The sequence below is a fragment of the Echiichthys vipera genome, assembly GCF_963691815.1.
Source record: "Echiichthys vipera genome assembly, chromosome: 9".
In the NCBI taxonomy this organism is placed as follows: Eukaryota; Metazoa; Chordata; class Actinopteri; order Perciformes; family Trachinidae; genus Echiichthys; species Echiichthys vipera.
The window spans coordinates 26,853,460-26,873,045 of record NC_139834.1 but is presented as its reverse complement, the minus strand read 5'-3'; the positions used below and the strand labels follow the sequence as shown (position 1 = coordinate 26,873,045).

Genomic DNA, 19,586 nt, shown 5'->3' with positions numbered 1-19,586 from the left:
CATACAGACAGACAGCGCTATATATCACGCTTCTTAGACTGCAACACAGAGGTTGAGTGGTTGTGGTAATCTTATTTATTTTAGATTAGATGGAAATCAGCATCACCATAAAGAAAAAACAGGGTATAAATAAGAACGGAGCAGGTTGGAGGTGTAATGTAACCAACATCTGAAAATGAGTACACACAGTATAAGTACGTTTAAGTTTAGATGGTTGGTTGGATAGATGATAGACAGATAGATAGATAGATAGATAGATAGATAGATAGATAGATAGATGGATAGACAGACAGACAGACAGATAGATAGATAGATAGATAGATGATAGACAGATAGATAGATAGATGGATAGACAGACAGACAGATAGATAGATAGATAGATAGATAGATAGATAGATAGATAGACAGTTGGATAGATAGATAGATAGATAGATAGATAGATAGATAGACAGACAGACAGACAGACAGACAGACAGACAGACAGACAGACAGATGGATGGATAGATGAATAGATAGATATATAGATGGATGGATGGATAGATAGATAGATAGATAGATAGATAGATGGATAGATAGATCATCTGGTGCCCCCATGTGGTCAACCTGCATAGTGGCCTCATGATATAGCCAAAGATACACAAGTAACAAGATAGTTCCCACCCAAAAAGAAAGACATGGGCTATGATTTAAAACGAAATACTACTCCGTAATTAAATAAGAACTAGGACATTTGCATGCACTATTTAAGTTAAGTGAGTAAATGTACCTCTGTCAGAGCTACTTACTTCATTCCTGGTAGGATAAATAACAAGAAGAACGTCAGTAGGCACAGTTTAACGAGGCTACATTGTTAAATACAATAACGTGAAAAGAGACTATTACCATCTGTACTGTGAGCTATTTTTGGTTTTTACCTTACCTAGACTTCTTAAAGAAAGGGTCATCATGTCTACCCAACGTAAACGGAGTGTACTACCGAAACACGAAGGGAGAGTGAACTATCTTGCCCTACTGTCGTACTCTCTGCTTACAGTACAAGTTTTGGAGAAATGAACCTGCATGGCTTCAACATTAGCGTCTGTTATTTAAGCTTCGGTATGTTTGAGTTAGCTCGGAGGTCACCGTGAGCGTTACATGAGAGGATTTAGCCCACAGGGCTGTGTTAGAGATGGAGATAACGTCACGCATATTAGCTTACAAGCTAACATTGAATTAGCAAACGGCAGCTAAGGCTAGGTAATTTTACTGCTGCGTCGTTTCACCCAGCTCTATTAAAAAGCACAACCAGGTTTACAACACGTGCGAATACAACGTAAAATATAACGTGCAATCAAAAACCACGAATACAAGACTCATAAGCACGGCACTTCATAATCCGACGTGACACGCCGTCAGTACCATCTGGTCCCATGGTGTAATGGTTAGCACTCTGGACTTTGAATCCAGCGATCCGAGTTCAAATCTCGGTGGGACCTCATCCTTTTCTTCCTTGTCAAACAATCATATTCATAAAAGCTTGCACAGTTGTGAATGTGGACGAATACAGAAAAGCTTATAAACAACATTAACCAAATATGTAACTACCATTAACTACAAGGCACTACAGAGTATCAGATGACGTCAGACTAGGCTACCAACCATTGTACTTACATGCTGTTCAAGTGAATCAAGTGTCTAGTTGAACACGGGATTCCCAAAAAGATTGCCACTATAGCCAGTAATACTTTGGGAAGACAGATTCCTCATGTCCTCATGTGTCCTCTCTGCGGGACCTGTCCCCAGTGGCATCACATTTGATAAATTCTTATAATTTGGATGCAAACCTATCTGCAGAGTAACTTGCAAGTCATAAAAATGACAGCTTTTTTCTCTAATTGTGGCATATAAGTATCTAAAGCAGCAGTGGAAATATCTAATAAGTGCAATAAATTGCAATAAACCTTGGAAAATCGGACTGTGACAGATCATTTTACTCAGAAATACCACAAGGTTATGTTCAAACATTTTTATTTCCACGCATAAATGGCAGTGTTAAAAACATATGTACAATAATATACTTGAATTGAACATTTCTTTTGGTGTTTTATTGGAATGTTGTTCAATTTTATTTTTTACAAATATGCCCATGACAGCTGAACTCTACTGGGCGGCATTGGCACAAGGGTTCAGGGCCCTGTGCAGAATGAGTTGTGAACCACAACACCGCAGCAGAGCCTTCCCATACTCAGCTGTTTTCGGACCACAATTGTGTTTTATTCCCCGTGCGTCTGTGTAGCCTGTTGTATCCACACTGGAACGTTTGTATTCCCAGCGTGTCGCGTGTGGATGCATCCTGGAAGAATACCAAAATGCATTTGCCACAAGCTCACTTTCAAACATAAGACTTGCTCAGTATTCCAGTGGAAACCGAGAGGGCGCTGGTAGTAGCGTGCCAGTGTACATACAGCATGGTACACATGCAATGGAAAAAGTATAAAATGAATCTGTGAAGTGGCAGTGAATTGTATTTGCAAAAAAAAGCATATTGTAACAATACAATCCATAGACACGGAAACAAACAAACTTTATCAGCCACAACAATAATAACACAGAACATTACAAAGCAATAGGAACACTATAATAATAATAATTATAATAACAACATAACAAATCTTTGAACTTGTCCCCTCCCTAAGCGGACTGAATTGCAGTTATTAAAAGATGGCAAAACATTTATTCTATACAACAATCATTTGGCACCATCATGTTTGTCTGCCTGCAAAAAGCTATATCTGTCAAAGACACATTTTAAATGCTAAATTTAATGTATTAAATCTTCGTATCACATTAAGATTTCCCACCTTGTTGCAATCCACATCATAATAAAGAGTAAAGATTGAGGGATATTAAATAATTAACGTTAGCTCACACCATTTATAACGAAATTGGAGGGACTAGTTGTAAAAAGCACATTATTTCAAACACCATTGTGTCTGTATGTCTATTTAATGTATCCTACGTTTTGTCCAAAATCCCTTAAAACTCTGTTTTTAATGGAGTGAGTGCAGAGAGTAAGTGAGCTTCAGTAAGACTGAATCATTGCAGCGCTGCAAAGCTTAGGAGTGTTGTAGCCAACATATTACCAAACCAGTGTGTCGTTACCTCAGTTTGGATTTAAGCTCAGTGTTTCTGTTACATCCTGTTTCAGCAGAAATTAGGCTTTATATTTTTATATAGTATTATACATGAGGTATATTAAAACAGATGACAAAAAGCCTTTACTGCATTTGTCCATCCAGGGCAGGTTAGTCCAACATGTTCTACGAAATGTAGGCCTATGTTCAAAACTTTAGGCCAGGAGTCTGCAACCATTGGCATGCGATGCAATACGTGTGCAAGAGAGTTTCTTTCACATCCATTGGCATGTGAGCAGCCGGTTATTTATGGTAGTTTGATTGCCTTTATCCTCATCTGCATTCTACGAAGACCTGCCTTACTCTGCTTGTGACTGGCTACTCCTTGCTTTCTACACACAGGTGGGGGAAAATGAACAGTGGACTATGGTAGTCTTAATGTTGATATGGCACACTGACTTACAGGAACATGTAAAAATGGCACTTCCTCTGACTGAAAGTAAATCCTGTTTCTGCTACTTGACGTCAGGAGAAAGAAATCTGAACCGTGATTTTGTAGCTTTTGTTGTTTCATCCTATAAACAACTCCCTCAGTGTGGTGTGGTTTTTATTTTCTGTAAGACAGGTTTAACGGGGACGCTGGCTTTTTCATGGGACATTGATAATTATTATCTTTTCTAGATAAAAGCATGTAAAAAAAAACATTTAGATCACATCGGTGGGCTTTGACATTCATTGGTCACAGTGGTGCATGGGTAAAGAGGCATCATAAGGCAACAGATAGCTCAAACAGCTAGCTCCGAATTTGCAATATCAAAATGACAGGTTTGGGTTTTGCAACTCTCTCCATTTTAACAGGAAATACAGTTTAAAAACTAGAAAGAAAATAAATTCATAGGTGGGCTTTATTCCAGCAACAGAACACATGCAATGTGTGCAAAAAAACATGACTATACTAGGATTACAGGACGACAACCCCAATTAAATGACTTGTTTTGTCATAAGTTCATACACTATAAATATGTGTATGTGTGTGTGAACATCACATGCCTTTTTAAGTGCTTTTCACATATTCTGTATTTTGTACATAGTCTACAGTACATACATTGCCCCATCACCTTTATTTTGAAAATCCGCCTGCAACCTCTTCTGTTTCTGCATAAGTAAGTGTGTGTTTGTGTGGGTGTGGGTGTGTGTTTAGCACCACAACTATCACCTTTCTCCAGTCAGATATTGGTGGTTTCCAACTTGAGTATGTCCAACACCCCGTTGCTGCATGTCTTCTGCTGCCCGTTGGCTTTGGGCTGTGACAGGATGTGGCTGCTTCCGTTTTGTTCAAAAGCAGCAGGGTGCTCCAAGCCGATGGTGGCGCGGCTGGTTTCGGTGATGGAGGAGTTGTTGTGGGAGTTAAAGTGGTTGTTGGTGGTTGTTTGTCCCCAGCCGGTCTTTCCCCATGCAGACTTCCACTGAGACCACTTCCTCCGCAGTGCTGTCTGGGCCTGGACGTCAACAAAGTTTAGTTTATTCTCATTTTAAACAGTTTATGGTTACAAAACAACAGTTTACATGATTTTGAAAATCTTTGAAACATTAAATACGTTTAAATGTACCTCAGCGTTGCAGAAACAGAAAATAATTGCCACCAGGAGTCCCTGCAGAGCAATAGGACAGTGATTAAATATTCATACAGCAACAGGTGTCAGTGAGATTATTCTATAAATAATGAATGTAAATTGAACAGGTTTTATTCTTTTTTTTTAAAAAAAAACATGGACCAAATTAGGTTTTTCTTTTTCTCTAGTTCTCTAGTCTGGATGTCCAATTTCCAAAAGCAAGAGGCCAAATAGCACTTTTTTAAATTGAACAGCAGAAATTGGCTTTACCAGGCTTAGTGTCGTGGTAATTGGTGCTCTTTAGTTGCTTAATAAAAATAGTTGGAGTTGAATGGCATTACATACCATAGAAAGCCTAAAAGGCACTTACATAAATCAAAAAAGCCATCTAGACAGTTTTGAGCTACTAGAGTGGCTAACAGCCGGACGTGGCTAACACTGATTAGCTCGAGACATTACAGTGATGGCATTAAAATGGCTTTTTAAACCACTAATGTTGCTCGACCAACTCATTACCAAACCTCTGCAGTAGCATGATAAGTATCCCTACACGTAAAACAACGACGTAGTTAGCGAACCCAAGTTTATTAAGAGTGTTTTGAAAGACCCACTGGCCCCGGTACCAGCTCCTCCCGTAGTAAAGTCCATTCAAGTGGATTACTAAAGTCAAACCAAAAGGAAAGAGCCCAATGATGCTTTGTTTTATGTTTAGGGACTCTTCTCATGCTACTGTAGAGGTTTGGTGTTATTCTGAGCAGTATTAGTGCTTAAAAAAGCAGTTTCAATGCCTTAACCGTACTGCCCTGAGCTAATCAGTGTTAGCCACGTCCTGCTGTTAGTGACTCTACTGGATTTAGCCGTTAAAAGTTCATACCCGGAAAAAAAACTTTCTTGATGTGTGCAAAAAAACAGCGGGATGATTTCGTGCCGGAATTACACTTCAATGCCAAACACCACATGTGTTCGGAACAGGAAATCTTGTGAATTTAGATGTATTTATGCAGATTATTAGTATAAAATTGGTTAAGTAAATACATCCATGATTTGAATGAGTCTCTGTGATGAGTAGCCTTTTTTTCCAAACTCTAACGTGCATGTGTTTATTGTGGAATATACCTGGAAGTGGCAGAAGATATTTACAAAGAAATCATAGATGGCCCGGCTGATGCGTCCTTCTGGCATCCAGGGTAAAAGGATGTACTGGACTCCCAGCAGAGGAATAAGGATGAGGGTGGCTCTCACCGCCTTCATGTAGGCCGTGGACTCTGCGCAGTGGGTCTCTTTCAACTTGGTGATCAGAACCCGGACGATGTTCAGGAGAAAGAAAAAGTTCACCTAGGTAGATAGAAATGAAAGTGGAAGAGAAGGGAGAGACAGAGATACAAATCTGTTATGATAATCCTGATATACAGTAAATGACTAAACTTGGAGGGAAGGGACACATTTGCAAGTTATCTAAAGAATGGCAAAGTCCTGAAGGTGGCACTATAACGACCCCTTTAAATAACAAGCTCATGGAAGTTATTCTCCTATAACGCTCTATCCTGTCTCTCTGAAGGTCATTTAGGGCGCACTCACACTGTCCTTCCGTACCGGGCCAAAACAGGTTTTACGGGTAAAGCCTAGTTCGTTTGACCAGTGTGAGTGCAACCGCTCCGCACCTAGCTGTGGCCAGCTGGCCGTCCACGGCCCGTTTGAGAGAGGTGGGCTTTTGTAAAGCATGTTTGCACGTGTACAAGCACGAGCACGAGCACAAGCACAAGGCTTACGGGGGCTCTGACGTCATTTTATGTGCGCCTGTTGGGACATAGAAAAAAAAGAAGGACGGACCATGCACGGACATTTAAAACAATGGCGGCGAAAGGTTCACGTTGGTGTGATGCGGAGGTGGAGTGTTTACTGCAGATTTGGTCAGATGAAAATATTTAAAAACAGTCGGACAAGACGCACAAAAACGCTGTAAACAAATCGACGCATCGCGATGACGTCAATCAATGCGTGTGACGTGTTACGGCGTGATGACGTATGGACAGGCAAGAAGCATTTGCCCAGGTAGTGTGAGTACAAACGGGCTGGCCAGCGTGGGGAGAGGGAGGGGGGGACAAGTACCCTAAAGCCCGGGACACGGTACGGGCGGACAGTGTGAGTGCGCCCTTAAATGGAGAAAGCATCCTCACACAGGATGTAAGCATTACAAAGTAACTAGTGTGACTCACCAGATGTAGACTGTTAGGATGAAGCCTGCTATTGGCAGTTTCAGCAGGCATTCTCCTCCCCTTCCGCTATCTACTATGCAAGCACACCTTCGCTGTGTCCAGGGATTAGATCCGCCCGAGACACTTGTGATTGGTTTAAAGAATTTAACTTGTGGAACCAGACTTTTCTCTAGCACTGACAGCGCTGTGGAGAAATGTCTGACTGACCGAACGGCCCTGCCAACAAAGGCAGTAAATTAGAAACTGGCTGATAACTGCCAGTTGTATTCCTGAATTGACTCTACCACAGTGTTTGCATTATGAGTTCCAGGTATAAATATAACACCATTCTGCCCTTTGTTGTCAATACGTATCTAAAAAGTTGTTTTTAAGGTTAATCTCGAGTGATCAAGATAACATCTGTTCATAGTTATCTTATACGAAGTGAAGGAAAGGTATAAATGTACGTGTAAAATTATACTTATTACTCACAAGTAGTGCAGCTTGAATGGGCCCATGAATGATGTAGAGCAGTTGTGTGTGTGAGCTGATCCAACACCTGAAACACGCAGGACAAAAAACGTTCCAGTGAACTTTTACATACAAGCGCTATAAATAATCCCGAAGGCTTAGTCGAAGCCTGAATCACCCATCATTAGTGCTGGACTCAGCAAACAAAGGGCTCACGCAGATATTGCTTTCTGAGGCAAATCAATATCTTACAAATCCTCTCAGCCTGATCAAACAGAGTAGCAGAGGGTTACAGAAGGGAGAGAGAGGGAGAAATCCCGGCCCGTAGACTGCATACTGTAACATTCCTGGCTTGGAGCGACTTGAGCTTCACAGTTGTTACAGTAGAAGGACAGTAAACAGATCTTACTTGTCATCAAAGAAGAGCCCACGAGCCACAGCATACGTGATGGCAGGAATGATGGGAAAACCTTTGGACAGAGAGAGAGACACACAGACAGGCTGAACGTTGACAGAGGCAGTATGAAAACACAAGGTGAAATGTAATACAGCACCTGAATATGTTGATAGAATAGACAGGAGACAAACAGCTAGCCTGGCTTTGTCTGAAGGTAACAAATTCAACCAAAGACACCTCCGAACCTCAATAATTATCACGCATATATGTCATTTATTCAGTCCATACAAAGTTTTACAGTGGCTTCATATTGTTGATTTTACACTTTGGTTTTTGTGTGGATTAAACAAAGGAGTTATAATGTTTTCAGTGCTAAGCTTATTTAAATGGCTGCTGGTTGTGGCTTTATATCGGGCGTACAGTCATGAAAGTGGTATAGATCTTCTCATCTAACGCGAGAGACTGAATAAGTATATTTCCCAGAATGCTGACGTATCTTTAAAGGGTCCATATTGTAAAAAGTTAGGGTACCATATCTTTTTTTATTATAAAGCAGGTCTAGGTGCTATATAAATATTGTAAAAATATCAAAATTAATCAATCAATCCACAAAGAAATGCACACGTATTCAGAAACTCCGCCGTCATGGACTTCCGTACAGTCGTGATGTCACAACTACCGTATACTATAAATAGGTAGAAAGTGCTGCTACAGTGCTGTTACAGTCATTTACCGGCTACAATGATGGCGCAGAGATGCTGAGAGAGCAGATGGGGAAGACCTGGGAATGCTGAGCAAAAGAATTTCACAGGTAGATGCTAGATCGCACCGGCTCGATGTGCTGATGTGTTGGCTTCAACAAGATTCAACAGACAAAACAAAAAAGTATTAACCTGAAAATGATCACAATACAGGACCTTTAAGAAGCCTACTCAACCCAAGTGGCTATAATCATTTTCATCTCATCTCATCTTCAACCGGGGTCGGGTCGCGGGGGCAGCAGCTTTAGCAGGGGACCCCAAACTTCCCTTTCCCGGGCCACATTAACCAGCTCTAACTGGGGGATCCTGAGGCGTTCCCAGGCCAGTGTGGAGATATAATCTCTCCACCTAGTCCTGGGTCTTCCCCGAGGCCTCTTCCCAGCTGGAGGTGCCTGGAACACCTCCCTAGGGAGGCGCCCAGGGGGCATCCTTACTAGGTGCCCGAACCACCTCAACTGGCTCCTTTCAACGCAAAGGAGCAGCGACACTACTCCGAGTTCCTCACGGATGGCTGAACTTCTCCCCCTCCTCTAAGGGAGACTCCAGCCCCCCTCCTGAGAAAACCCATTTCGGCCGCTTGTACCCGCGACCTTTCGGTCATGACCCAGCTTTCATGACCATAGGTAAGGGTACGAACGAAGAAGAAAACTCAGAAAATTTTACAGCAGTGAGTTTAAAGGGAAGGTGTCACGTAGGACATGTGCCACGCTCAGTACAGGCACACTATACAGCACAGATATAAAAAGATGTGGGCCTTAGAGACATAAAAGCGTCCATTATTAATACATAAGAGCTGGATGCCTGGATGAGAGCCGAATGTAAGCCCACTTATCTGAGCACAGGTACCTCCAGGCATCAAGGTTCCATTTATGTATGGAAATGTGGCTGAAATTCGATGTTTTCAATGAAAGAATTCAAGAGTAAAATATAGTCACACATCTCCTACATTCAGAGTAAATTAATGTTTTGCAACTTGAATTTGGAAGACTTATAGGTACTGTTAACCTTGAAAACAGTGCTTGTTGAGGATAATGCAGTGGCTCTTCCCTTGAAATGGCAGTGAAATAGCAGATCCTCCCCACTCACCCCATCCCAGGACGTAGTACCAGAAGAGCTGCTGTTTCCCGACAAAGACGGCCACTATGATGAGCGTGTGGAGGTAGATGCCTTCACACAGCATCCAGAAGTAGGTGGAAGTAGACGTATACTGAGTCAGCACAGCCAGGACCTTACAGCCCACCTGACGGAAAGGAAACGGGAAGACTTCACTTTGATTGTTGAATCCGTAGAGTAAATAATTGCAAACAGAAAACCACTGTCAGTTTGAACAATACGCTAAGACATGGACTATAATGAGCCCACCACCATTAGGTTAGTATGGGACATGGGGAAATTAGGTAAGTGGACTGAAATGCATTAGTGTAATGGGATAAAGACGAAATATAAATCAACTGGCTCACAGGGTTGCTGGCGCTTATGGCTTCGTTATTGGCCCCAGTGAGTGTGAGCCACATTATAGTAACAATGGAGTTCAGGATGAAAGAGAGGAACATGTTCTTGTGGAGGGAGATTCTCTGGCAGCTCAGACTCCTGAAAGAGGCAGACAGAGAGAGGTGTATTAGGAAAGATTTGGGACTGAAACTTTATTAGCTGTTATCCAATATCTGACAATAGCTTTTTCTCCACAGTTAACATTTAGGGCTGGGTGACATGGCCAAAGTCTTATACCTTGATATTCTGTAGGTAATTTCATATCTTGATATTATAACAATACTTATCATAATATAGAATTTTTTGCTAATTCAATAAATTTATAGTCTATATGAAATAACCACATGGTATCCTATTTTTGTATACTCCGGCGTGAATTAAATACTTGCATAGTAGTGAGTATTCTTCTCATTTTATTGAGAACTTTAGTGCAAAATGAAGTTAATATGCAAGAATCAGAACGTAAAGCTTCATCCAAATAATGTACTTGTATTTCTATTTGTATTTATTTGTTCCTTTCATGAAAATGCCTGTTCATCACATTGCACACACAATGATAAAATTCAATTCACAAAATCTACATGAACGGAAAGGAGCAGATAAGAAGAATGCAATTCTTATATCTGTCTGCCCCCCTTTTGTGTGAGGACCTCCCCTGATTTCCCCGACCCTCGCCCAGTTATCACCAAATGAAATACTAAACCTATAGAACAGTTTATACAACACGTGCATCCAGCTAGTCCTCGAGTTTATATGATTCAATGTGTTTAGTTAAATACAATCTTTTAAATTGAAAAATATTCAGACAACTTTTTAATTCATCCTCCTGGGAATCCCACAGTTTTACACCTTTAACAGATAAACTCATTTGTTTTAATGTTGTTCGCGCACACTTATGTTTAAAGTCAAACTTCCTCCTATGATAATGTAAAGCAAAGTAAAGTAGTTCGACAGCCGTTGAACTGTAACCTACTCCCAGTTACATTCATTAGATCTTTCACAGGACTGAAAAGCCTCTGAAACGTGTATTATGTGACATTAAAACCGATACTCAGTGCAGGATAACACTGTCCATACTGTACCAGTTGTGATTGTGAGTAACATCAATATTGTTTCCTTATATTGGTCTACACACAAGCAAGTTACACGGGTTTCAAGTAAGCCATCACGCACAAGGTGTCACCGAAATAGGAAAGTAAACAAACGTGTACAAAGACTGCGGAGGTGCTGAGTCAGATCAGACATTGGAACAGTCATGACTCACTTCAGGCAGGAGAAGATTATCAGACAGATGATCAGGGAGACAATCGACAGGCCGTGACCCACCAAGGCTAGGTAGTAGAGACTGATGGCAAACTGCAGGGACAGGGAAAAAGGGGTTTATTCGTGATGATAAATTCACCACTTATTGGGAATGGTTCGATTTTGAGTTCAAGTGAGAAGGCAGCACAGTAAAGCAGCAACAGAGGAGAGGAGAGGAGAGTTGAGCAGGAATCTCCCTGTCTGCGTCAAGGTCTTAACCATTTTTTACGAGTTTTCCTGTTAAATCCAAAAATAGATCGGATATAACAAGAAAGAAAACAAGCAATGCCACACAAAAAAATAGTATTTTCACTATTGCACTTTGATGAGTCCAATGTAGTGAGGATGGTATTTATTTCACACACGGACGCTGACACCCCCCCAGCTGTAGGCGTATCCAGCGTGTGAACTAAAATCACATGCTAACCTTTGATCCCATAGAGATTTGAAAGAAACCTGATTCCACTTGCTGAGCTGAAACTGTAGCTAAGCTCGTCAGCTGTAGATTACAGTCACCAGTGGTCCGTTCCGAACACACAAGTCAGTGAGTCCAGACCGCAGTTTGCCCTCATTTCATGTTGTTATGCTCAGCTGTCCAAGCGCGAATAACTTCTGACTATCACATGTCAACATCTGTCATAAACCCTTCTGGTGTTGCTTCCTGTAGTCGGTTCGGATTACACTTCCACATCATGCCAAAAAAAAGGTGCAACTTTACATTTCGTCCTTTCACAGTTCAGGTTTAGATCAAATCTACCCATGTTGTAAAAGTAGTTATTATATTAATTGTTGGGTCTATTTAAATCATAAATAAGTCATAGTGTGTGGTCTATACCCAGTCTGTAAAGTGTCCTGAGTTAACTTTTGTTATGACTTGGCACTATAAATAAAATTAATTTAATTTAATTGAATTATTAGACCAGGTACATTAAGCAAAGTCTTACAAAATACACGTGAATATGTGCTAACACTGTGCTATACTCTCTAGACACAATGGGCATGTTGAATTTTGAAAATGTGATCATGCACTCAAATGTTTGCTTAATCTTTACAATGCTGCTCTTCCTTCCCACCTCCCTCCACTCAGCTCAGAAAACACAACATGGGACAACGGCTCTCGGGGGGAGTGCAGGATTCCCAAATCGCAAGACCATCATTGACAATAACAATGTAACAATGGAATGAACCAATGGACCATACAATGGAAATACTAACATCTACAAAATGTCCAATTTCTCCCATCTGACAAAACACTGGATACTCACACAACAAACCTCATACATTTGCAAATGTGTTTGTTAGGGGGGCTGATTATACACTTTTGACTACCTTATTCATTTTGTACACCGTTGATGTCTAATCTGACATGCTGCTTTATTGCCCTGTTGCCTTTTCTTTGCACTTCTCTGATATCTAAAAATACAACTGAAAACCAATTGGACTTTCCATAGAAGCCGGGGCATTGTTTTAACCAAAACCAATGTATTTGGTGAGGTCACAGGACATTTCAATTCTCTCTTCAGGTCTCTTTCACATGCTGTCGATGACTTTGAGTCACCTAAAGGAGAGCTCTTCAATCTGCAAAGATTTCTACCAGTTTTTTAATATATTTGTGTCAGACCTGGGCAGGAATGAGGACTCAGATGCGGAGGTACGCAGGTCAAGCTGGTGTTTATTCACAAAATCCAAAACGGTGAGCACTCAGCCAATAAAACACAAAAAAAACAAAGTCGACGCCGACCAGGAGGAAAAACAGGGTAAACAAAAGGGCATTCAAAAAAATCAAAGTCATCAAAATCTTAATAGGAAAACGGGAAACACAAAAACCTGGACGAGGATACTTGGATCTCTAGACATGAACAAGGCTGTGGTATGGGCTGGGACGAAATATTTTGGCAACGAGACAGGGGAAGACACAGACTATATACACATGAAGGGAGGGGGAAGATAGGTGGAAACAATCAAGGATCAGGGAATGACGTCAGACTGATGACACAAGAGGAAGGGCAAGTGACCTGAAACAAGAGGAGAGTTACTCTTCAAAATAAAACATGAAAATCACAGGACAAAAACCCAAAGACAGGACAGACCTCACCGCAATGTGACGATTTGTAGCATTTGAAAAATACTGAAAGCATATCTGTAATGTTATGATCTGTTCTTATAAGATAAACATCTTGTTTCAAGTAAATAATGGTCTTTTTATTCAATAAAGTAGGCATGTTGCCAAATAGCAGCACTGTAAAACAATGGAACTATAGTCATTGGAGCCAATGCATTTAAAAAATAATATGAATAAGCAGTTTCCGTTGCTGCACAATGTTGCCATACGTACCAGAAAGTACACCCCCCCCCCAAAAAACGGATTTATAAAAGAGAATGAATTTAATTTAACTGTTAAAAACTGTAAATTTTTTTATCATGATGATATAATACTGTATACAGTGCTGCATTGTCCCTGTTTAAATAAAGAAGCATACATACCTGAATTATTCACGTGTTTACTGTGCAGCAGTCCACTTGAAAGAGGGCTACAAACCTTGGTTTTTTGCGCTAATTTGTTGAAAGGAGCCACACTAAATGTGTTTTAACCGTTCCAAACATCGTTAAACCTTTGATATGCTCTCATAAACAGCGGCTTCACTGCATTTGTTTTACCTTGAGTTTGTCTTTAGTGTAGGCCTGACACTGGGTGTAGTTAGTCCAGACTCTGTTGCTCTCTGGGTGGTGGAACCACTGGCCACCAGGCTTACACACTTTGGTGGCTTTCTCTGTTGAAGACAACATTATAATTTACAGAAACAGAAACATAGTTTATTGTTGGGTTTATGGGACTCCATGTGCCAAATGCACATTACAGACTATTCTTCATGCAGCTATACAATCAGCAAAAAAGTGATGAGTGGTCAAGACAGTAGGCTTATACAGTGACAATCCCCCATATCACAAATAAACAATGCCTCGTAAAGTAAATAGAACAAAAGAACAAAAAAGACACAAAATAAACAGTAATGCATGCATATACTGTGTGTGTGTATGTGTGTGTGTGTGTGTGTGTGTGTGTGTGTGTGTGTGTGTGTGTGTGTGTGTGTGTGTGTTTCTCACCAGCAGGATCAAAGTCCAAAAAGTATTCAGGACACGTCTGCATGACGGTCCCTGGAGCTGTGTCCCCCCAGCACAGCCAGCCGTCCCACGTACGGTTACAATAATTACCTACAGGGGGCAGTACAGACATGACATTGAACTCAGAGCTTGCAGACACAAGACGTTAGAGGTGTGTGTGTGTGTGTGTGTGTGGGTGTATGCATTAGCTTTTATAAGGAGACGTTAATGGAATGCTGCCTGCTACAAGTGCAGCCTTTAGATACAAATATATAATCTACAAGATTATGCCACAGTAAACACTAGAACAACAGCTGTTGTCAACAGGGAATCATAAAGGTAGAGAACATCAATTTTTAATTAGCTCCTTGACACGATGAATCACGTACAGTAAATTAGCTATTCTGCATATGGTGTGTTACACTGTGTCTAACTGTAGCTGTCCCACACAAGGCTGGTACACAATAGGAGGAAACCTGACAGCACCAGGTTGTGCTGAGGCATGCTGGGAAATGGAGCACAAAATAATATTTCAAAGGCAGTGTGGTACTGAGCAGGAGTAACAGGCAACGGGAAAGAGACAAAGGGCAAGTTTCCTTTCTTTCTGACTCCCTTCCTCCCTCTCTCTCTCTCTCTCTCTCTCTCTCTCTCTCTCTCTCTCTCTCTCTCTCTCTCTCTCTCTCTCTCTCTCTCTCTCTCTCTCTCTCTCTCTCTTAATGTGGGCACACACACAAAACTGTTAATAGGTAGGACAACTAGTAACGTATCTAAATCTGCATGTTTGTTAGAAATTTCACTCATTCAACATGATGCTGAGCAGAGGAGAAATGTCACACAATTATGGTATTATTATGAGACAGTGACGGATGAAGAGAGCTGCAGGGACATGTTGTGTCTGCTCAACTCGCCATGCTTTTCATTATGTTAAAAGGAGTGATGACCGCTCATAAGACCACAGAGCCCTTTTTTCAGCTGCTCTAACACTGTACAAAACTGAGACCTTCACCGACTTTCTCTGTTGCCAATGGCAGCCTGCGGACTGACTTCTATGTAAAGGATTCGGGGGCGGATTTTCCGCGAAACTCCAAAGGATGTGACGCTTTCCTTGCCTCCTTTAGCTCACCTACAGCCAGCAGTGAGAGCTAAATGGAGTCCGCTGACGTGAACAAATGAACCATGAGTCCACACATGTTGTTCTTCCATCATACGTTCTGCAGCGTATGCCAAGAGATAGACCTAAGGTTGGCTGCTTTCCTGTAACTGCAGAAATCAGTCTGCTAAAAAACAGTGACGTGAAACATATGCTAAAATGTTGTGCTAAATAGGAGCCCATGGGAATAATGGCAAGGCTGTGTAAACAAATTGATTAGATTAAAAGGATAATCCATAATTACATTTTTACTTGTAATAAAAGTGATTAAATCTGTAGAGGGAGTGATCTAATTAAATCTGCTTCAGCACTGCAACTCCGATGCAATCTGTGTTGTGATTAATATTCATATGCCATCAGCCAGAGATAAAATGTGTTGACAGCAGAAATGAGAGTAATTATAGCTGAACTGTGAATAAAAAGAACAATAGGAGCACTCCTATCACCTTCTTCTGTACGCGGCGGATCATGGATTATCTTCAGGTAGCACTCAAACTGAGCCGCCAGGATCTGGTGTTGGGACTTTCCTAGTACGCTGGATATGTCGCTGAAATTCTCCTGCTGCTCCTCCACCGTCTTCTCAGCAGCCGCCACGGATCCCACATCCTCAGACTGGGACACCTGGGTAAAAATTCACATACTGCGTATCAGAGATGTTGGAAAGATGAATGTCTCCTCATGGCATGACCTTCTCGGACTCAACTATAATGAACATAACAACAGCATTATGTTAGAAACTACAAGCAAGAGTTCACAGGGGGAATTGTGACATTAACATTGCAAGTTGCGATAACGTATAAGAAGAACAGAGCAAATTGTGTACATCTAACCTACGTACAAACACTTTAATATCTCAGATACAAATGCATCAGTAAAATGTAAAGATGGGAAGGTATATGGAAAGAAGTAATACTGTATGTGAAAGCCGAGGCCTACTACAGATTTATCGTGCCAAAGGTAATTAGGCACGGATAATAAAATTTAAAAAAAGCTATGACAGGCACGCACACATTATCACACTCACCTCTGTGCCCAGTGCCAGTGCAACTATCAGTGAGAGTATCAGGGTCCTCCACATGTTTCTGATAAGAAAACGAGAACAAAGACAACACAATTATTAGATACTTTTACACCAGAAAGTATATATTACTACATCTGAGAAGCTGATATTTGTTCAGGAGGTGTTATAATAAACAAAGTATTACAAAAACAAACATCTACTGCCATGCTCGTTCTGTGAGACTGCACTTCAGTACAGTTGTGCTTTGAGCTAAATGCTAATGTCAGCATGCTCATAACAACAATGCTAACATGCCGATGCTAAGCAGGTTTACCGTGTTACCTGTGTTAGTTTAGCGTATGTATTATAATTACACAAAACAAAAACAACTAAATATATATCCAGCGTGAGAGTCTATGACCTGAGCCCCTTCCACACGTGCACTGCAAACCTGAAATGATCTAGACCAGAGGTTTTCAAAGTGTGAGGCCGGCCTCCCCAGGGGGGCTCCGAACTGTTTCAGGGGAGGCTGAATGGAAGTGAAAAAAAATATCACATTAGTTTTTAGTTTAGTTAGTTATCCAAATATTATAAGCCTAAATGTGTGTGATTTGATTAAAGACAATTCAGAGATACAGTAGTTTTGGTGTACTGTTTTCATCCAGCTGTTAAGACGTGACGTAACACCCTTTCAAAACATGATATCCGGGTCCAAGCTGTACAGAGCCTCGTATTTCTGCAACACTGCAGTGCTGTGTTCCCCGTTGTCTGAAAAGATCAGAGTTTTTAAAAAGACAACATAATTGTCATTTTACCTCTTTCTTATCGATGAAAAAGATGTCTAACTGATGAAAGAGGTGATCGAGGTGATGTTCACATGTTCGACCGTTGTCTGTTTTGTTTCAATGGAGCATTTGGATCCGGAAATCGTATTTTGAAAGGGTGTTACGTCAGACTTAACAACCGGATACTTTCTCAGAGTCAGAAACGAATACCTCAGCACAGACCTTTTTATGTATGAGGCCTAGGTGTAGTCTAACGTTATGTCAAAGAACAATATAAGGCTAGCTTGGCTTAACTGTTGAGTGTCTATGGGTCAGATATGATAATCGCGACCCCATAGGCATCCAGACAGTCTCCGACTTTGAAAACCCCTCATCATTACTCATTAGATTTATGTGAGAACACAAATGTCTGACATCAAGACTCTACCCTGCCATCTCCCTAGTACAGGGGTAGGCATTTCCGGTCCTGGAGAGCCACTGTCCTGCATGTTTTAGGTTTCTGCCTACCCTAACACACCTGAGTCTAACAATAATCAAACTGTGACAAGCATCAGCTGCTTGATAACGAGCAAATCATTAGAATCAGGTGTGTTAGAGCAGAGAGAAACCTAAAACATGCAGGACAGTGGCTCTCCAGGACCGGAGTTGTCTACCCCTGCCCTAGTACAAAGTCTCTTTAATGTCCGATTGAGCCCATGTGAAAAGTGTCCTGAGAATTCCCAGCGAGCAAATGGGTGCGTTTGTGATGTTCCTATCATGTGGCTCGCACAAAGAAAACAAACATCGAGGCTAGAGTATCAAAGTTTTGACAGTTGAGACTACGGAAAGTAGAGATGGAGAAAGAAATGTGGGACATTTTCTGCGTCAGGGCTGCAAGGGTTTAGGGAACTTTTCATTCTATCTACTTGCTCACATAGAGCAAGAGATGCATGTACGTGATGACAAGCATGTAGAGGGTAAAAAGAAGACACAGGCCAGATTTTACTGAAACTGAGCATTTTAATAAATTATCATTCAGTTCACATTTACAGCATTATTGAATACATCATCAGGGATTATGCGTAATGACTCATACCCAAAGGGAATCCCGCGCAAACCTTGTACAGAAGTGAGCTCTTTTGACTCACCCAGAGACACAAAGGTAATTATTAAAACATTTGCAGTAAATAACTTTTCAGTGTTCAAGAATGTAATATTTATATGTAGCTAACCTTTGTCTGCGGTGACGTAATGTGAATCTGACAGTGCTAGCTGGCTTATGCTGAGGTTTTTATTTGTCAGTGACTATTTTTGATGTAAACTCTTGCCAGTTATTAAAGAGCAGTCTGTCATTTTGGGAAATCTGCTTATTTACTGTCTTACCAAGAAGAGAAGATCGGGAGCGTATCTATGTTCCCCACTTAGTGCATGACGGTCTGTTAATTTTTCCACAATCAGTGCCGAATTCCCCGGGAAATAGGCCTATGTAGACCCTAACACTACCCCCTAACCCAGACCCTAACCGTAACCTCTAACCCTAACAAAATGCTGAATTAAATCAGCGGAGGCATAGGCTTATACAACCCGGGGAACATAGGGATGACCCCGAGTAGATCAGTGTTTGGGCTAAAGGGCAGAGAGAGACAGAGGCTGTAGCTTCTAACATTAGCTTAGCAAAACAACTTGAAGCTGCAACTGCTAGTCTAGCTCACAGACCGTATGCAATATGGAGGTAGTAACTGTGATGTCACCCGAAATGAAACTCAAAATCGGCGTCGCCCGGTCGTTTCAGCTGTCACCTAACTCCCGGTTAAACCCCTGTACAATTGTCATGAACGGGGAAATTAGCTATAGACATGGGGACAGACTCGTTTTTGGAGCCAGCCTCAAGTGGCCTTTCAAGGAACTGCAGTTTCTGGAGCTTCTGTGTTGGTTTTATTTTTCAGCCCTGAAGGCTGCTTGCTCTGCCGAAGATTTTTTTCAACCATTTAAAACCTGTCTTATTTACAAGTAATTACCTATGTATATATAACTAGCCAAGAAATTAAACAGCTAGCCTGCTTCAATCCGAATAAAATCAAATCTGCATACAACACCTCTGAATAATTCTAATTAACATATTGTATCTTGTTTGTTTAGTCTAACTATATAACTCAATGTAAAATTGCAATTGTTTTTACACTTTTTTTCTACATAATAAACAAACGAGATAGCACGTGTCAATTTG

At 41.0% G+C, this 19,586-nt stretch overlaps 1 protein-coding gene across 2 annotated transcripts in view; it reads right to left on the bottom strand.

Annotated features, from left to right (window-relative positions):
• Window positions 1-2,031: 2,031 nt before the first annotated feature.
• The window catches only part of calcrl2 (calcitonin receptor-like 2), a 32,101-nt gene continuing 14,546 nt past the window's right edge, over window positions 2,032-19,586 (bottom strand). Inside the window, exons 2-14 of one of the 2 annotated variants that reach the window (XM_083919664.1) lie at window positions 17,047-17,124; window positions 16,620-16,677; window positions 16,042-16,216; window positions 14,449-14,556; window positions 14,002-14,114; window positions 11,306-11,397; window positions 10,011-10,140; window positions 9,637-9,790; window positions 7,802-7,862; window positions 7,414-7,480; window positions 5,843-6,061; window positions 4,724-4,765; window positions 2,032-4,612 (exon numbers count right to left, since the gene is read on the bottom strand). In XM_083919664.1, the coding sequence (XP_083775790.1) occupies window positions 4,340-4,612; window positions 4,724-4,765; window positions 5,843-6,061; window positions 7,414-7,480; window positions 7,802-7,862; window positions 9,637-9,790; window positions 10,011-10,140; window positions 11,306-11,397; window positions 14,002-14,114; window positions 14,449-14,556; window positions 16,042-16,216; window positions 16,620-16,673 (1,488 nt within the window). In that variant the 5' untranslated portion in view covers window positions 16,674-16,677; window positions 17,047-17,124 and the 3' untranslated portion in view covers window positions 2,032-4,339. The remainder of the gene's footprint in view (window positions 4,613-4,723; window positions 4,766-5,842; window positions 6,062-7,413; window positions 7,481-7,801; window positions 7,863-9,636; window positions 9,791-10,010; window positions 10,141-11,305; window positions 11,398-14,001; window positions 14,115-14,448; window positions 14,557-16,041; window positions 16,217-16,619; window positions 16,678-17,046; window positions 17,125-19,586) is intronic. The other variant, XM_083919663.1, reaches the window with a different exon arrangement.